The sequence below is a fragment of the Schistocerca serialis genome, chromosome 8 (assembly GCF_023864345.2).
Source record: "Schistocerca serialis cubense isolate TAMUIC-IGC-003099 chromosome 8, iqSchSeri2.2, whole genome shotgun sequence".
NCBI lineage: Eukaryota > Metazoa > Arthropoda > Insecta > Orthoptera > Acrididae > Schistocerca > Schistocerca serialis.
The window spans coordinates 289,750,235-289,766,630 of record NC_064645.1 but is presented as its reverse complement, the minus strand read 5'-3'; the positions used below and the strand labels follow the sequence as shown (position 1 = coordinate 289,766,630).

General features: G+C 38.5%; 1 protein-coding gene across 1 annotated transcript in view; it reads right to left on the bottom strand.

Annotated features, from left to right (window-relative positions):
- Positions 1–14,775, bottom strand: part of LOC126416467 (protein phosphatase 1 regulatory subunit 42-like) — a 109,490-nt gene extending 94,715 nt beyond the window's left edge. The window contains exons 1-2 of the mRNA XM_050084204.1: positions 14,519–14,775; positions 14,260–14,426 (exon numbers count right to left, since the gene is read on the bottom strand). Of these exons, the coding sequence (XP_049940161.1) occupies positions 14,260–14,426; positions 14,519–14,662 (311 nt within the window). The 5' untranslated portion in view covers positions 14,663–14,775. The remainder of the gene's footprint in view (positions 1–14,259; positions 14,427–14,518) is intronic.
- Between the last annotated feature and the right edge of the window lie 1,621 nt (positions 14,776–16,396).

The window sequence follows — 16,396 nt, the reverse complement described above, 5'->3', positions numbered from 1 at the left end:
TCAGTACCACCCTGGACTGGAGCAACTGAATTACATTCTCCACCAGGGTTTTGACTATCTCTCATCATGCAATGAAATGGGAGATGTCCTGTCCACTATCCTTTCTACACATCCCACAGTGGTAGTCCACTGTCCACCAAACCTATACAACCCCTGCTTCCAACCTCTTATCTCATGACTCATATCCCTGTAATAGACCTAGATGCAAGACCTGTCCCATACATCCTCCCACTACCACCAGCTACTCCAGTCCAGTCACAGACATCATCTATCCCATCAAAGTCAGGGCTACAAGCATTGTGCTGTATTCTATGTAGGCTTGACAAACGAGCTCTTTGCCACCTGAATGGTCACTGACAAACTGTGGCTAAGAAACAAGTGGACCATCCTGTTACTGCACACACTGCCCAACACGACATCCTTCATTTCAATGACTGCTTCACAACCTGTGCCATATAGATCCTTCCCTCCAACACCAGCTTTACTGAAATGGTGAGAAATCTCCTTGCAATATATCCTACATTCCCATAACCCTCCTGGCCTCAACTTTCATTAGTCATTTTTCTCACCCATCTAGCCCCTATCAACTCACCCAGTATTTTTACTTCTCTCCTTTTCCGCTAGCCCCCCCCCCCCCCCCCCCCACACACACACACACATACAACCTCTCACCTGGCCTCCGTCTAACCTCCTGACTGCATTTAGCTGTCCTACCCTCCTTCCACCTTGTCCTTGTGCACTCCCCAGTAGCACTTCACTGTCCCCTGCCCCTACCCTTCTATCTCACCCCCCCCCCCCTGTCCCTGCCCAGCCTCCTCCTTACCCCCACCCAGCTGCCACTCCTATCATGCACTACTGCTGTTTCTCGCAGTGTGGCTTCAACTGCCAGAGGCTGCAGTCGTGTGTGTGTGTGTGTGTGTGTGTGTGTGTGTGTGTGTGTGTGTGTTTGTTGGCGTAAAGCTTACATTATGACAGTCTTTTTGTCGTGCCTATCTGTGACTCACCATCTCCACTATACAGTGAGTGGCAACTTCCTTTTTCATAATATTCTTACATTGCCAAAAATCCCACATATAAACCATACCATTGTTTTCATGCCAGCTGCTGATACAGATGTTTCAAAAATAATAAAGAATCTAAAAGTCAAACATTTATCTGGCCATTTGATGGGGTTAATCACATCTCATACAAGAATGTAGGGAATGTGCACTACAACCCTTAACATGTGTTCTGAATGCTGCAACAGAGGAAGGTGCATTTCCAGATTCACTAAAAACAAGCAAAGCTATTCCTTAAGAAAGGAAAACACAGAACAATAACATTGATCTCCACTTTTGCTGAAATATATAAAATGATAATAAACAATAGAATTGTAAGTTTTATACAAGGTGTACAACTTTGCTTCCGCCATTTGCCGATAGGTGGCGACAACGGTAAGTAGCGGTCGAAAGAAACAGATCACAGACATCAGGCAGTTAGCTTGGACCTCAGTCAACATAACCTCATTCAAACATTAGTTGATTTGTGTCTGCATCATAAAGTCGTTCTTGATTGAAAATGTCAGTTTACGAGCCTAATTCTCGTCATTTGTGGGCGGTATTACTGTTTTAATTCAATATGAAGAAAACAGAGGCTGAGTCTCATCGAATGCTCTCAAGTATGTATGGCAAGGACGCTATTAGTGAAAGAATGTGTCATGAGTAGTTTTAATGCTTCAAGAACGGTGGTTTTAATGTCGTAGACCGGCATAGTGGTGGAAGGTCATAGACCGGCATAGTGTTGGAAGAGAGAATGTTTTCAAGGATGCAGAATTGGAGACATTGCTGAGTGAAGACTCGCATCAAACTCAAGAACAATTGGCATGATTAGTGGGAGTGATACAGCAAGCCATTTCAAAATGTCTCAAGGCTATGGGCATGATTCAGGAAAAAGGAACTTGGGTCCCGTGTGAGCTGAAACCAAGAGACGTTAAATGGCGTTTGTGTGTTCGTGAACAGTCGCTTCAGAGGCAAAAATGGAAGGGACTTCTGCATCGCATTCTGAGCAGGGATGAAAAATGGGTTCATTACAATAAACCTAAATGCAAAAAACCATGGGGTATCCCAGCCATGCTTCCACATCGATGGCCAAACCGAATATTCACAGCTCCAAGATCATGCTCTGTATTTGGTGGGACCAGCTTGGCATCGTGTACTATGAGGTGTTAAAACCAAGTGAAACAATCACAAGTGCTCATTATTGAGCACAATTAATGCATTTGAACAGAGCATTAAAAAGACAAATGGCTGCTATACAGCGAGAGGCATGCTAAAGTGATTTTGCAGCACGACAATGCTTGACCCCACATTGCAAAAGAGCTCAATATGTACTTGTAAACGTTAAAATGGGCAGTCCTACCCCACCCACCATATTCTCCAGACATTGCTCCCTCTATCACCTGTTTAGATCTATGGTGCATGGCCTGGCTGACCAATCCTTCTGATCTCATGAAGAAGTCACAAACTGGATCGATTCTTGGATTGCTTCATAAGATTAACAATTTTTTTGACGTGGGATTCGTACACTGCCCGAAAGATGGAAGAAAGTAGTGGCCAGCAGTGGAAAATACTTTGAGTTATACATGTGTAACCAGTTTGTTTCATTAAAGCCTAAATGTTGGGGAAAAATGGTGGAAGCAAAGTTGTACACCTGGCAAACAAATTTAAAATAACACACACATTTAAACACGGTTTCAGGGAAGGGAAATCAACAATAACTGCACCAACAGATTTATTGAAGATAGTTTGAGTTTTCTCGATAGGAAACAGAAGACTTGCAAGATCTTCATGGACCTGTCTAAAGCATCTGATTGCACAAATCATTCCAGGCTAATGGATAAACTCTATCAGTATGGGATTTGAGGGAAATGCTGTGACATAGTCAAATCATATATTACAAATAGGAAACAGTGCACAGAAATCGAACATACTAGTGGTTGAAATATAATTAATTACAGTTTGTGCTCAGGCCAATACTGTTCATTCTCTATGTAAATGAGTTTCCGGAATATATAAAACAGAAACTTACAATGTATTCCAATGATACTAAAATTATATGTTTAGCTGGTAACAAAGGAGGAACTTGAGAAGGAAGCACCCCTGAATATTGAAACTACAAACAAATATATACTACAAAAAAATCTTTTTATAAATTAATCTAAAATAATTTATACAATACTCCAAACCAAACAGAGTGAAATGTAAAAAGTAAATATTACATTAAATAGTGAGTATCACAAAATTCTTAGGAACTATAATAGATAAACATTTGACATGAGGAGAGCACAAAGATGTTCTGTGTAACAATATTATGAATATTGTTATATATTGTTACATTCGTCATGGATTTTCCAGAGGTTATGTGTAAAAAGATAAACACACAGATCTTCATCTTACATAAAATGGCAAAGATTGTGGATGATAAAGTACTCAGGACAGTGTATTACGGACTTTAGTTCCCATAAGCGTCCTACTCAATTCATGTATGGGGCAGGGCACAAGATAGCCCCTATAAAGAATATTTTCAGAGAAGAGCAGTGAGATTGTGGCGAGTACAGTAGTCAATGACCAAGAAGTTAAACATTATATTATGTGTTATATCTTTTGTCTGATTATCTTTTGTATCTTCTTTGTACTATTGTCTAGCTGTGAAAATGTGTCTCTGTTGTGCTCCTTTGCTTGGGAGCAAATTGTGGCAAATAAAAAAGGACTCATTAAAGTGCACACTTGTTATCTGCAAGATGCATAGCCAAAATACCACACAGACAAACTTGTAGACAAGCTTTTGTACAGTATAATATTATGACAGTGTACTCACTGTATATAAATCAGAGTATTATAGCAGTGACATAAACACCTCAAAAATAATGATGTACATGACCATGCAACAAGAGAAAAGGAAAATTATTACACAAAACAGTGAAATCTGAAACTGACAATAAGTGCTACCGATGATGCAGGGGAAGGTTTTTTTAACAAACTTCCAAAATCAGTTAAAGATGTAAAGAGATCAAATTCATTTAAAAATCATTTAAAAGTGCATTTTATAAATGTATATAGAGTATGAGTGAGTATTAAAATGTCAGAGAAAATATTAGCTGCTGTACTGTAATAAGAAACATGTAATAACTGCATATGTACCTGATACAGTGCATCCTATTTTCTTTACTGTAGATTTGTGGCATATATAAAATTGTATGACATACCCTATACTCTCAGCTGAAACTTATCAGCTAAAGTCCAAGGGCAAAGACTAATTAAATAAATAAAAATAACTAAAGTCTTCTCAATGTAAGCACCCTCAACATTTGTTCATCCTGTCACTATGGGCCAGTCGTCTTTCAAATGTTCAGAAGTTTTTGTGATTCAGGTTCATTTATGGTAGTTGTTCGGACACAAACTTATGAGAGTCAATCTTTTGCCTGTATTTCATCTGTTTGGTTACCAGTAGGCAACAGCAACTTTTTCAGTTCTTTCAGATGTAAGTTAGCTATTGTACTTTGATTTTTCAAGTCCTATGTATATCACAGAGCAGTTTTTTTGGTTAATTGTGAATTGTCTGCTTGCACTATATGTCTACAAAATTTCAGACATCTTTTTTTGATGCAATGGAACTTCATTCCTTCACAGAATACAAATACTATGAACATTAGCACAACCAAATATGATTTGGATCTGATCATACTCTGTGATACTGGTAATTCCATTTTCTTGAAGACACTGATGGTTAATGATGATGTTTTAACTCCAGACAGTGCTTTTAGGAGAATGACTGTTTGTTACTGGCAAAGTATGGAGTTGATGGAAAGGGAATTTTGTTACAAATATTTAAGATGACTGTGTATGTTTAACATCATTTTTCTACATGTTTTATTGTTCATTTTGTCAATGCCAGTGTTCCAAATAATTTCATCTACATAATTAGTGTTGATCCTGAGTGATGTTGCCATATCTTGTCATGAAGGATCCCAAGTCTGCATTTTTGGAGTGTCTTCTCATAATAAATTTGGAGACCAGTTTTGACAGCATCCTCACGAAATTTCTCTAAGGCACATCCACCTTCAATGGCAGTCCTAATGATTAATAATACATCACCAGCAAAGGTGAGGCATTTGATATTGATTTGTTTACTTTTTGTTAGAATATTTATTCTGGGTATTTCTTTCTACCATGTTTTGTTGAACTCATCTGGCACAAGTTTCATTTTCTGATGATGTATTTATACTGTATTAAAACACAATGAACTCATCTGGAACAAGTTTTGTTTCCTGATGATATATTTATACCGTATTAAAACACATATTCAATGTTCTCAAGTATCTTAAATACTCTATATAACTTAGGTACCTGACTTAAATGAAGTTTAAAATTAATCACTGACTTTGCATAGTGAACAATAAGTGAGTAGACTGAAGAAAACTGACTGTAGGGGCAAAAAAATGTCCAAACCCACTGGAGACACAATGAAAGGAAATAAACTGTCTCACAAGACTGTGCTACAAAATGGTAAACATGGTGAACAGTATAGGCCTACTTTAAAGCCCATTGAGCATTTAAAGCCCACTGTGCAAAACATCTGAAAACATTTGTATGTACCAAAAACAAAAATAAAGTTGTAATACACTGGCCAGTAACACTCATGAGACCACCTATCAAAAGCCTGAGTAGCCACCTTTTGCATCAGAGATCACTGCAAGATGTGCAGGAAGAGTGTCACTGAGGTTCTGAAATGTATCTACTAGGATGTGGAGCTATGTCGACTCCAATGTTGTGGCCAGCTGCACTAGATTTTCAGTTGAGGATCCATGGCACGTACAGACTGCGTACTGTCTGACTGAAGTGGTTCCACAGATTGTCAATTGGGTTCAATTATGGGGTGTTTGGTGGACAGGGGAGTACAGTATACTCATGCTGGTGCTCTTCAAACCAGGCATGTTCACTGCGAGTTGTGTGACACATTGAATTGTCCTACTGGTAGATGTCATTGTGCAGAGGAAGACCAAACTGAATGTAGGGTTGGGCATGGTCCTCAAGGATGGATGTATATTTGTGTTGATTCATTTGGCCTTCCAGAATGATGACATCACCCAGGAAATGCCATGAAAACGTACCCTCAGACCAAAATGCTCCCTCCTCAGCCTCAACTGTTCCAACGATTATTGCTTGTTGTTTGCTTTCATTCATTTCATGCCGTACACACCAACAGCCATCCGTTCGGTGAAGCATAGTATGTGATTCATTTGAAAAGGCCACCTGTCATCACTCACAGGAAATCCAGTTGCTGTACTGGCATGCAACCTCTAGCCTTCGTCAGTGATGAACAGCCATCAGCATGGGTGCATGAACCAGGTGCCTGCTGCAGAGGCCCATAACCAGCAACTTCCACTCAACAGTTGTTGAGGAGACACTGTTGGGAGCCTTTGGTTCATCTGGGCGGTCTTGGATCATCTGGGCAGTCAGTTGCTCAACCGTTGCACATCTATTTGCCTATACACATCTCCACAGCTATTGTTCACCTCTTTCACCTACAGCCCATGATGTACCACAGTTGCCTCGGCACCTGTTTTGGATAGTGACATTTTTCCATGCACAATATACTTTAACCAGGGCAGCAAGCAAATAGTTACATACTTAGCCATTTCAGAAACGCTTCCACCCTTGGCCCAAAGGCCAATGATCATGCCCTTTTGGATGTCATATAAATCAGTCCATTTCCACATTAAAATAATAACTGTACTGTTTACCATGTCACCTCAACACACTTTATATATCCTCCACTGCCAGCACTGCCACCTACTGTCTGTGAGAGGTTATTGCATGTTGATGTCGAATGCTTGTGGTGGTCACAAAAATGTGAGTGAACCATGTAGGTAATGACCACAAAAGATGAAAACAGTCTAGTTCCACATTATAAAAGTAAGAGGTAGCACCACAACTAAAACTGTAGGTTTGCAGAAGAGCTTTTGTGAAGTTTGGGAGGTAGGGACGAGGTACTGGTAGAATTGAAGCTGTGAGGATGGGTTGTGAGTCGTGCTTGGGTAGCTCAGATGGTAGAGCACTTGCTCGCGAAAGGCAAAGGTCCCGAGTTTGAGTCTTGGTCCGTCACACAGTTTTCATCTGCCAGGAAGTTACATTATCAGTGGTTTCTGAGAAAGTGAGACCCAATGTATTAGCTATATGTGAACCCTGGTTAGCTCAACCAGAAACAGAATACTACAGACATATTGAACATCTGGAAGTATTGAATGTGTGATGTAGAGAAACTAATAGCCATGGTGGTGTGTGTGCGTATGCACATAGTACATTCGGCATCAATAAAATTGACTTCTGTATACATCTGGACCTAGACCTAAAATTGGTTGCTTTGGGACTGCCAGATGCTAATGAATTGTTGTTTCTGTGTACCGTTCCCCAGACAACTATTTTGAAAACTTCATCCACCAATTGGAAAGTTGTATGTGACATGCAGTGCACCTAGGATCAAAAACTGCCCTATGTGGAAATTTCAACATCATATGGGGGAAGGTAGTAATGAAGAGAGTGTTTCTATAAACTTAGTAAGCAGCTATGTGACAAATTAACTACCAACATGAGGGGATATCTATCTTGATATAACTACCACAAACCTAAATTGCTGGAACTACGAAGTGTGGTTGACCATGTGTTTGCCGATCACAGTGCAAAAATCATGAAGCTATGGGCGAACTCAGTACATGCACAACAAAGTTCCAGATGGGATTCAAGTTATCTCTTGATCCCAAAATCTGGAGCAGTATTCCAGTTTTATTTCCCTCTTACTTATCTGTATCCTGATGAGATTCTGAAATATTGAAAATTAACATATTTTTAAATCTGTATGTCTTTCATGTTGCTACTTCAGCAGTTGAGAAGAAGACACTCCTCTTCGGCCAATAATATGGTTAAAAAATGTGGCTTCCAGGTGTAACATGCGTAAAATAATTCGTAGTGACATATTCATGCTGTTCAAAATTATTGCAAGAAGCTATGAGAACTAACACCTTTCATGAAAATACGATCTGCTTCTGCAGCAAATGACATTAATGCAAATGTGTGATAGCACTCGACTCAGAGGCAGCCAGTTCAGATTTGAACTGCAGAAGAAATTTTCAGTATCATGAGTCGGCCAGTAAGGTGGAAGAAATGCGACAGTATGTACAATGTTCCTGATCACCACATCTGGAACCAGTTTCGTAGGGCAAATTTTAGCCATCTCTGGTCACAAGAACACTAAATATTGTTGATGATAATCCCACTGGGGTGAAAGTTATATGGAAATTTCACATGATTTATATATACATTGTTAAGAGAATATAACCATCTTTATACTGTAATTGAACTTATTGACGAAGCCCATTGTATAAGAAAATACTGAACGGCTAATAAAGATTCTTATTCTTATTCTTATGGGCGAAGAGGCAACAAGCCACGTAGTTCCATTCCAGACCACTAGAGGCGCTAGGGGTCAAACGAAGCTGGAATTGACCAATGAGAGCTGTCTAAACTCCAGTGGTGGTTGTTTTGAAATATTCTATCATCTTGCTCTGCACTGAAGTCTGTGATCCACAGTTACAATCGTCTTTGTATTTGTTTCATATTCACATACTACTCATCTTCATTGTAAGCAGATTTTTTACTTTAAATTAATAAAGCTCACTGTGGAATTGAAGAAATTTCCTGCTGAAAAATGTCCACAATTAATTGTAAGGTAAGACATTTAATTTTTCATTAAATAATCTTGTAGCTTATAAATGAAATGTATCCTCATATATCACGAATTAAGCAGTGTGGTATCCGTTTGTTTATTTGAATAACTTTGATTTGTCTGTAGTAGTTTTATTTAATGAAGATGTTTATGTTTTTTTCAGAATATTCAACACAACAGATTGACGTTGAAATACTCCTGCAAGTTCCCCAGTTGTTCATCTGGCTATTACATGGGTTCGATGCAGGAAATTTGCAACAAGCGTTTCTACAGGCTTCCAAAACAACCTCAAGAGTTGCTTCTAAAGTGGAAGAGTGTTTATAAACTGTCACCAGATGTGAAATGTGCTTCTTATTTTGTTTGTGAAGATCATTTTTTTGAAGAACATTTTATGAATAAAAGTAGGCATAGGCTAAACAGGGGTGTGTTTCCAAAACATGTGACAGGTGTTCCATGTGAAATTGCCAAAATCGGTAGTGTATCAGGTGACACTGTTGTCAATAGTGAATTGGGCCTACCAAGCACTAGTGGTGCTATGGCAACTCTTCCATTTTACAGCTGCTAATGCCAGAAGTGAAACCGGTGTTAATGAACTACAAAGCCTTAGTTGTGCTGTGGCAAGCAGTTCTCATGTAGGTGTTTGTACCAGAAGTGGATCAGGTGAAACTGGTGTTAATAGTGAATTAGATTTACCAAGCACTAGTGGTACCATGGAAAATCTTTATTACACAGGTGCCAATACCAGAGGTGAAACTGGTGTCAGAGAATTACCTAGCACTAGTTGTGCTGAGCAGAGTAATTCATTGAGTGATGCACCTCTTAAATTTTTTATCTCCCCTCAAAATGAATCTGCAGACAGTGAGTACACATTCTTATCTGAAACATTTTGTAATGAGGAAAGTGGGGTTTTAGGTACAGGGGTTTCAAAAGCAGACTTAACTCCAACAAAATCAAAAATGTACAAATTCATAGGAATACTCTAACAAGGCTATCAAAACTGAAAGCAAAGCTACATCATGAAAAATCAGAACTGAAAGCACTTAAATATTTATATGACAGCAATACTTTCTCTGTCATAGAATCTAATTTAAACTCTTTTGCCAAAGATTTCATAAACAGCCAATTACGAAATGCTCATTGATCAGCAAATGCTAGACGATGGACACCCGAGGACAAAGTATTTGCTTTATACTTATACAAACGAAGTCCCCGCCTATACAAATGTTTGTCAGTTCATTTATATCTTCCTTCTGTGAGGTATCTGAAATGTCTGTTGTCTTCTATACCTTTTGAACCAGGGTTGAATACTTTGATCATGAATGTAATGAAAGCAGAAGTTGAAGTAATGAACAACAGTGACAAATATTGTGCTTTGTTGTTTGATGAAATGTCTTTAGAAAGAGGGTTGTATTATAATGTAAGCAAGCAAGAAATTTCAGGTTTTCAAGATTTAGGGCATTTAAGGAGGTCAAATGTTCATGCAAATCATGCATTAGTTTTCATGGTTAAAGGCATGCATAAAAGCTGGAAGCTGGAATTTCACTCACAACTCAGTTTCAAGTATCACTTTAAAAAGTCTTATTACCTACGAAATACGGAAGCGTCCGATCCCGGCCGTCTGCTTTGATCCATGACGTCACAAATATGGCGGAAACGACCATAAACCACGATTCCAATATGGCGCATATAAAGTCGTTACGTACACATTATGAGGACGAAAATACATTGAAAAACAAACACACACACTTTCCACAAAAAGCCTAATGACACTAACGGGACAAGCGCGGGAAATGGGGTGTTTTTGGGTGGGCGCAAACTAAATATAAACAAATTTAGACACCCACCCCATACAAAACCACACAAAACGACGAAAAAAACCGACATCACAAAACTCCCCAAATACCACTAAACACAATAATCATCTGGGATCGAACACTTCCCTTGACCTGCGCACTGCTAATTTTATCCGTCATATCCATTCCTGAACAAAAACAACAACCGATTAATTTTACTAAAATCACCACATGACGTACAGTGAACAACGCTTAAATTAACCTTCACACAAAATCGTTAACTTACTAAAACGAATTCCACTACAAACACAGCCGACACTCGAACAATTCTGGATAATGAGCAAAAGCAAACTGAGCCCATTACACCACACAAACGAAAACCATGAACATACCACCAGAGAGCACAACAAACCACAACATGACGACATCTACAAACACGCCACACTCACAAACCAAACTCCGCGCCGTCATGACGTCACACACGACAACACCCTTACGTCACGGGTCAAAGCCGACGCATGGGATCGGACGCTTCTGTCGACCCTATTACCTATGTCATAAGGCAACTGCAAGAAATAGGGCTAAAGGTAGTTTGTACAGTTTGTGACCAGTGTGCAACCATCCAGAGAGCACTGAAGGAACTCTGCTGTGAGAAATCTACTGAGTCTAGTCCATTTCATTTTGTAGTCAGAGATGAACCTATTGAAGTCATTTATGATGTCCCACATCTATTAAAAATACTAGAAATGCTCTGCTAGGAAATAAAATACAGTTTAGGTTTAAAAAAGAGGCTAGTTTTGAATATATTCACAGGGGTTTTCTTCTGGATCAGCAGAAGATGTTTAACACATTGATAAAACTACATAGGAATCATTTTGAATTCAAGGATTCTTTTACTAAAATGAAAGTCAAGGTAGCTGCAGCCCAGCTTAGTCATACAGTTGCTGCAGTTATTGAAACTTATGTGGCATTTAATATCTTACCCGCTGAGACAATATACACTGCAGAATTTGTTGAAAAGATGGATTGTTTATTTGATTCACTGAACAGTTCCTATTGTTATCCACAAGATGGCAAGTCCAATAAGTGTGCCCTCTCTGCAGAGTCCCCACATATTGAAATGTGGTACAGTCTGTTAAAGGAAATGGAAAATTGGAAAGTGTTGGAGCTAGGCACAGGGAGAGATAAGACAAATATGTTCAGTTTCATAAGTGGGTGGCAAACTACAATAAGATGACTGATGTTCATTTGGAACAGATTAAAAAATGGCTTTAATTTTTTAAGCATGAGGGCTTTCAATCAAGACCGTGGAGAATGTATTTTGTTGTGTGAGGCAGCATGGTGTTGCAAACACCAACCCAACTTGCTTTCAGTTCAAAGCAGCATTGAAAACAGTTATAGTCAATAACATGTCCTTACCTACAAAGTCACTAGGTAATTGTGAGGATGATAGATGCATGCCATTAAGCAATTTAAGGCAATTTTTGGGAGCTAGTGATGACAACTTTATTGACTCCACAACAGACCATTCCATTATGGCTCAAAGTGCTTTATATTGTGCCCTTGCTGATAATGAAGCTGCTGCTGGTAGTGGTGGGGCTGATGTAAGAAATGACAGACAAGCACTGGCATATGTAGCTGGTTACATTCTACGAAAGATGGGTGTAACACCTGAAACCAACTGTAGTGACTGTAAAACAACTCTGTTCTCACCAACACCCACAGAGCATAATTGATTTACAAGTTTCAAAGAATATGATGCTTTAAACCCAAAATTATTGTATGCTATTGACAGCTTAATGTCCTTAGTAGCAAATGTTCATAGTCAGTTGTATGCATTCTTAGATAAATGTGGACACCAGGAACAATTGGAGAATACATTCTATTCACTGTTTAAGTTTCCAGAGGAAATAACGTTTTGCAAGGCCCATTTTTCTGAACAGTATATTTTAAGACAATGTGTACCTCTATTGACTTACAAGTAAGTGAAAGATTGGAAACACACCATCAGTAATAAAAGACAAATTCAGTGAACGGTTTAAAGCTTTATAACAGTTAAAAGAAAATTTGTCTTGTGTGCTTGAGAAATAGAAAGTAAGTTTTGTTTTCATTTGATCCGTTTTCATTTCACTGTTTTTATCCATCTTTCCTGCTTTTGGTACTTGGTATTGATGTTTTCTTTTTTGTGTTAAAGCATTTAGAGTAGTAAGATGTAGGACCCTTTTTAAAAAATAAATGGTCAGCAGTGTAAGTTTGCTGGGCAGTTACTCAGAACTTATAGTCCTGAAACATAGATGAAACAAATTTTAGATTTCTTCATTAATTAATACTGTGATATTTCTTAATTGAACCTCTTTAACTGCTGCTTATTCTCTTAATAATAGGCTTTTCTTCTCCATTGATCCAGCAGCTTGTATTACGTAAAAATCATGGCATTATTCAGGAATATTTGTAGTCCAGTTTAGCTGCTACAATGTTATTTTTCTTTTGCCTCAATTATTTACACTACAAGCTTGTTTCGACTTACTCTCAGTTTCAAGTGTTGCATCTAGTTCTTATGAGCCATAAAACATGCTGGAGCTTTTACATGTTGATAGATAACAATATAAGCATGTCAATTTAAAAGTCTATTTTTGACGTTTGCGTCTGACAGACAAGAAAACATGATACGAGCAGCGACTGTCAGAATAGGTTTCTCTCTGCTGTAGTACAGTGTGCTATAGCTGTGTTTCAATTATTTTATTATGATGCCAGCCAAAATAATTACATAGCACGCCCAGAAAAATTAGGTAACAGAATTAAAAGAAAAAGAAAAACCTACAACGTAAGTAAACTAGGGCGGGGGGGGGGGGGGGGGATGCAACCCGCAATGTTACATATTTTAGTTAATCTCCACACCACTTGAGGCGCTGCTGTCGGTCTGTGTTTCCCACTTTTAACACGGGAGTTGCATTTCTCTTTTTTCATGTTCTGCGGATAATCCTTCACGGGATTGGGGCGTTATAGGCGCCGTTTACATTGCTGCCTTTCAATAATAGGCTGTGTGTCAATCGCTTCGACATCTCTTGTCATTATCAGTAATCCAGACTGACACTTAACAATCTATATACACTCTATACAGTTTCCTGTTGCACTGATGACATCTGTTATGCAATCTTGCAAGGGAGGAGGGATAAACTCACTGATTTTATTGTGCTGAGACAAGCAGATGAATTCCTTACAGTCAGAATTTGAATGTTATCTCGACAGATTGTGGACCGGTACCCATGCAAAAAGACAGTGTCTAATAAAGAGATACCTAGAACAAACTGGGTAAAGAATTGGATGAAATTAAAAAACCGTATACACTAATGTCAAAGACAAAGTTTATACTGTACCATTTACAGAATGCGAAGCTGCCCTTAAATTACCACTTACGAACTGCATTTTTCATGAATCTGTATCCTCATAAACCTGGTTTTGTAAAACTTTGTATTTGAATAAGTGGAGATAACATCTCGCAATCGATGGTACAAGTCAATTATCAAACTCAGGGTCTCTTTGATCTCTCTTCGATTCAAAAGGAGCATTACAGTGCTGTACTATTTTCTGAATACTTTCTTAACATGATATTTAGGCAGTTTTAAAATACAGAGAAGCATAAAGCCACTACTAATAATACAAGCTTCAAACTGTATTTCACGAAACCGTTGTTTTCAGTACTCACAGTTTTCTTAATTTATTAAGATTGCCAAGGTTTTCTATCTTGGATATTTTGTTCCTCTGGAGGTAGAGATGAGTTAAATTTGTAGCCGTTTCCAGATTTTCAATTTTAGTAATGTCATTGTTATGCAAATAGAGAACGGTCAGTTTTCTGTATTTGGATATATTACCCTGCACAAAAAAAACAGTGTCTTACAGCGTTTCTTTGTCTACAAATCGCTAAGGACTGTTTAACAATTTTCTTAAAAAAATGCTGTACTTACAATGAACTTCAGAAATTTGTCATGCAGGTAAAGATGGGTATTTTTCTTTTGCTGCTCCGACTTGGAAATTCCGTAACTTTTGGAATCATCTTTTTCCGATTTGATAAATGACGACCCTGTTAATTTCACCATTTCCCTTCTCATTTCTTATTTTTGTAAGGATGGGTGTTAGTAGTGCTCAAGAGTTATAAACTTCCTCATTCCTACGAACATCTACTACATAGTGCGACACGTACACGCCCGAGAATGTTGCCATAGCAACGATCGCGGGACGAAGTTTGAACGATTGAAAAGCGCAACAAGTCACTAATTTTCATATTCCATGGATCATGTTTGCAATATTCGCTACAATGCGTAAAGCGGATTGCAAACGCTTATTCCAGAGCTCCCTTTACACCGATGAAAACACAAACGAATGCACATAGCAAGCAATGCGCAGGAAGTTCACTTGCGCGCGTCATCATTGACTTGTACCTGCCAATAAATCTTTAGTTCACTAGAGCGAACGGAAGAGAAAGCATACGATGTATTTTGGCGCTGTACCGTCAATTAACCTGCATTCAGTACAGCGTGCTGGAGAAAAGAAACACAACTTTATTTATTTTGTATAGCGTGCCCGCTGTTGGTCATGAAAGGAAAACGGCTTCTGAATTTTTGCGCAAACGCTCTGATCAGTGATTTGCGGCTGCAGCCATAGCTTGTTTTATTCCAAAATTTCACCTGCATGTCGATGGACGTTTTTCGCCTTCTTCTAGCAGCCACTGACAGAATATTTCAAAGTAAGACGCAAATTATCGATGATCCATATCAGCAACAGATGACAGGCTGCTTTTACAGTGGCCACCGGCAAAGGTCACATGAGGCCGTCCGTTACGCTAGCCTCAAAAATCTATTTCGCACATCAACCGCACATGTTTCCCAAATAAGTCCAGAAGTATGTGATGCGATATTCGAAACGCTCGTGAATTTTAAACGTAAATGCGAAGGAGATACAGTCATTAAAAATGAGTAACGTAATGTAAAAATATCAGTGGCTTGGTTCTAAAAGGGCCAATGTCAATACTTGTCAAAACTGGTTTTATTGGTGTACTCCATATTGTTTCACGTGCTGTTCATAATGTTAAAATGGCCAACCTCTAAGCCACATAGGATGAGAGATACTGGAGTTTTAAATTGTAAGCCCCAAAGTGTTTTATCAAGTTTTAAATCAGCATAAATGGGCCAATCTTGACAGTGGCCGTCCCTCTTATTTTACATTTGTTGGAAGAAGGGCCAATGTCGACATTGGCCTTATTTCCAGACAGATGGTTTCAACAATTGAAACAGAGCTGTGACATTGGACTTAAATCTGGCGGGAATACACAATAATAAGAGTCGTTGCTTTAACAATTACGCTAATCATTTGGTGCATTGTGAGTCAGGAGTATTGACAGTCTCGGTGAGCACAAACATAATGCTTCACAGAGAGGATAAGGAAGAGCTTGAGGAACAAACTGCACCTGAAATATCACCACTGAAGTCGTCACTTTGCTTTGAAGGTAAGTTTATTAAAATAAACTGGTATCAGGAGCATTTATCCTTAATTTTTCCAAAACAAGACCATAAATTGACTGGTATCTCTACTTAATGCCAGTCTAAATATTACCAACAGCCTATTAAATTTATTTCATTTTTATTTTCTTTAAGATCATCCCAGTACCAGCACAGAAGGAAATGCATGTTCGTCACTATTGGCAGACGTGATTTCAAATTTTGATGAAGATGTATTTGAAGATTCTGATGAATATGTTAGAAGTGGTGGCAAAAGTAGTGATGAAAGCAATGACAGAGAGAATATAGCTGCACGAAAGACAGTTAAAATATCTTCTTGGATTGAAG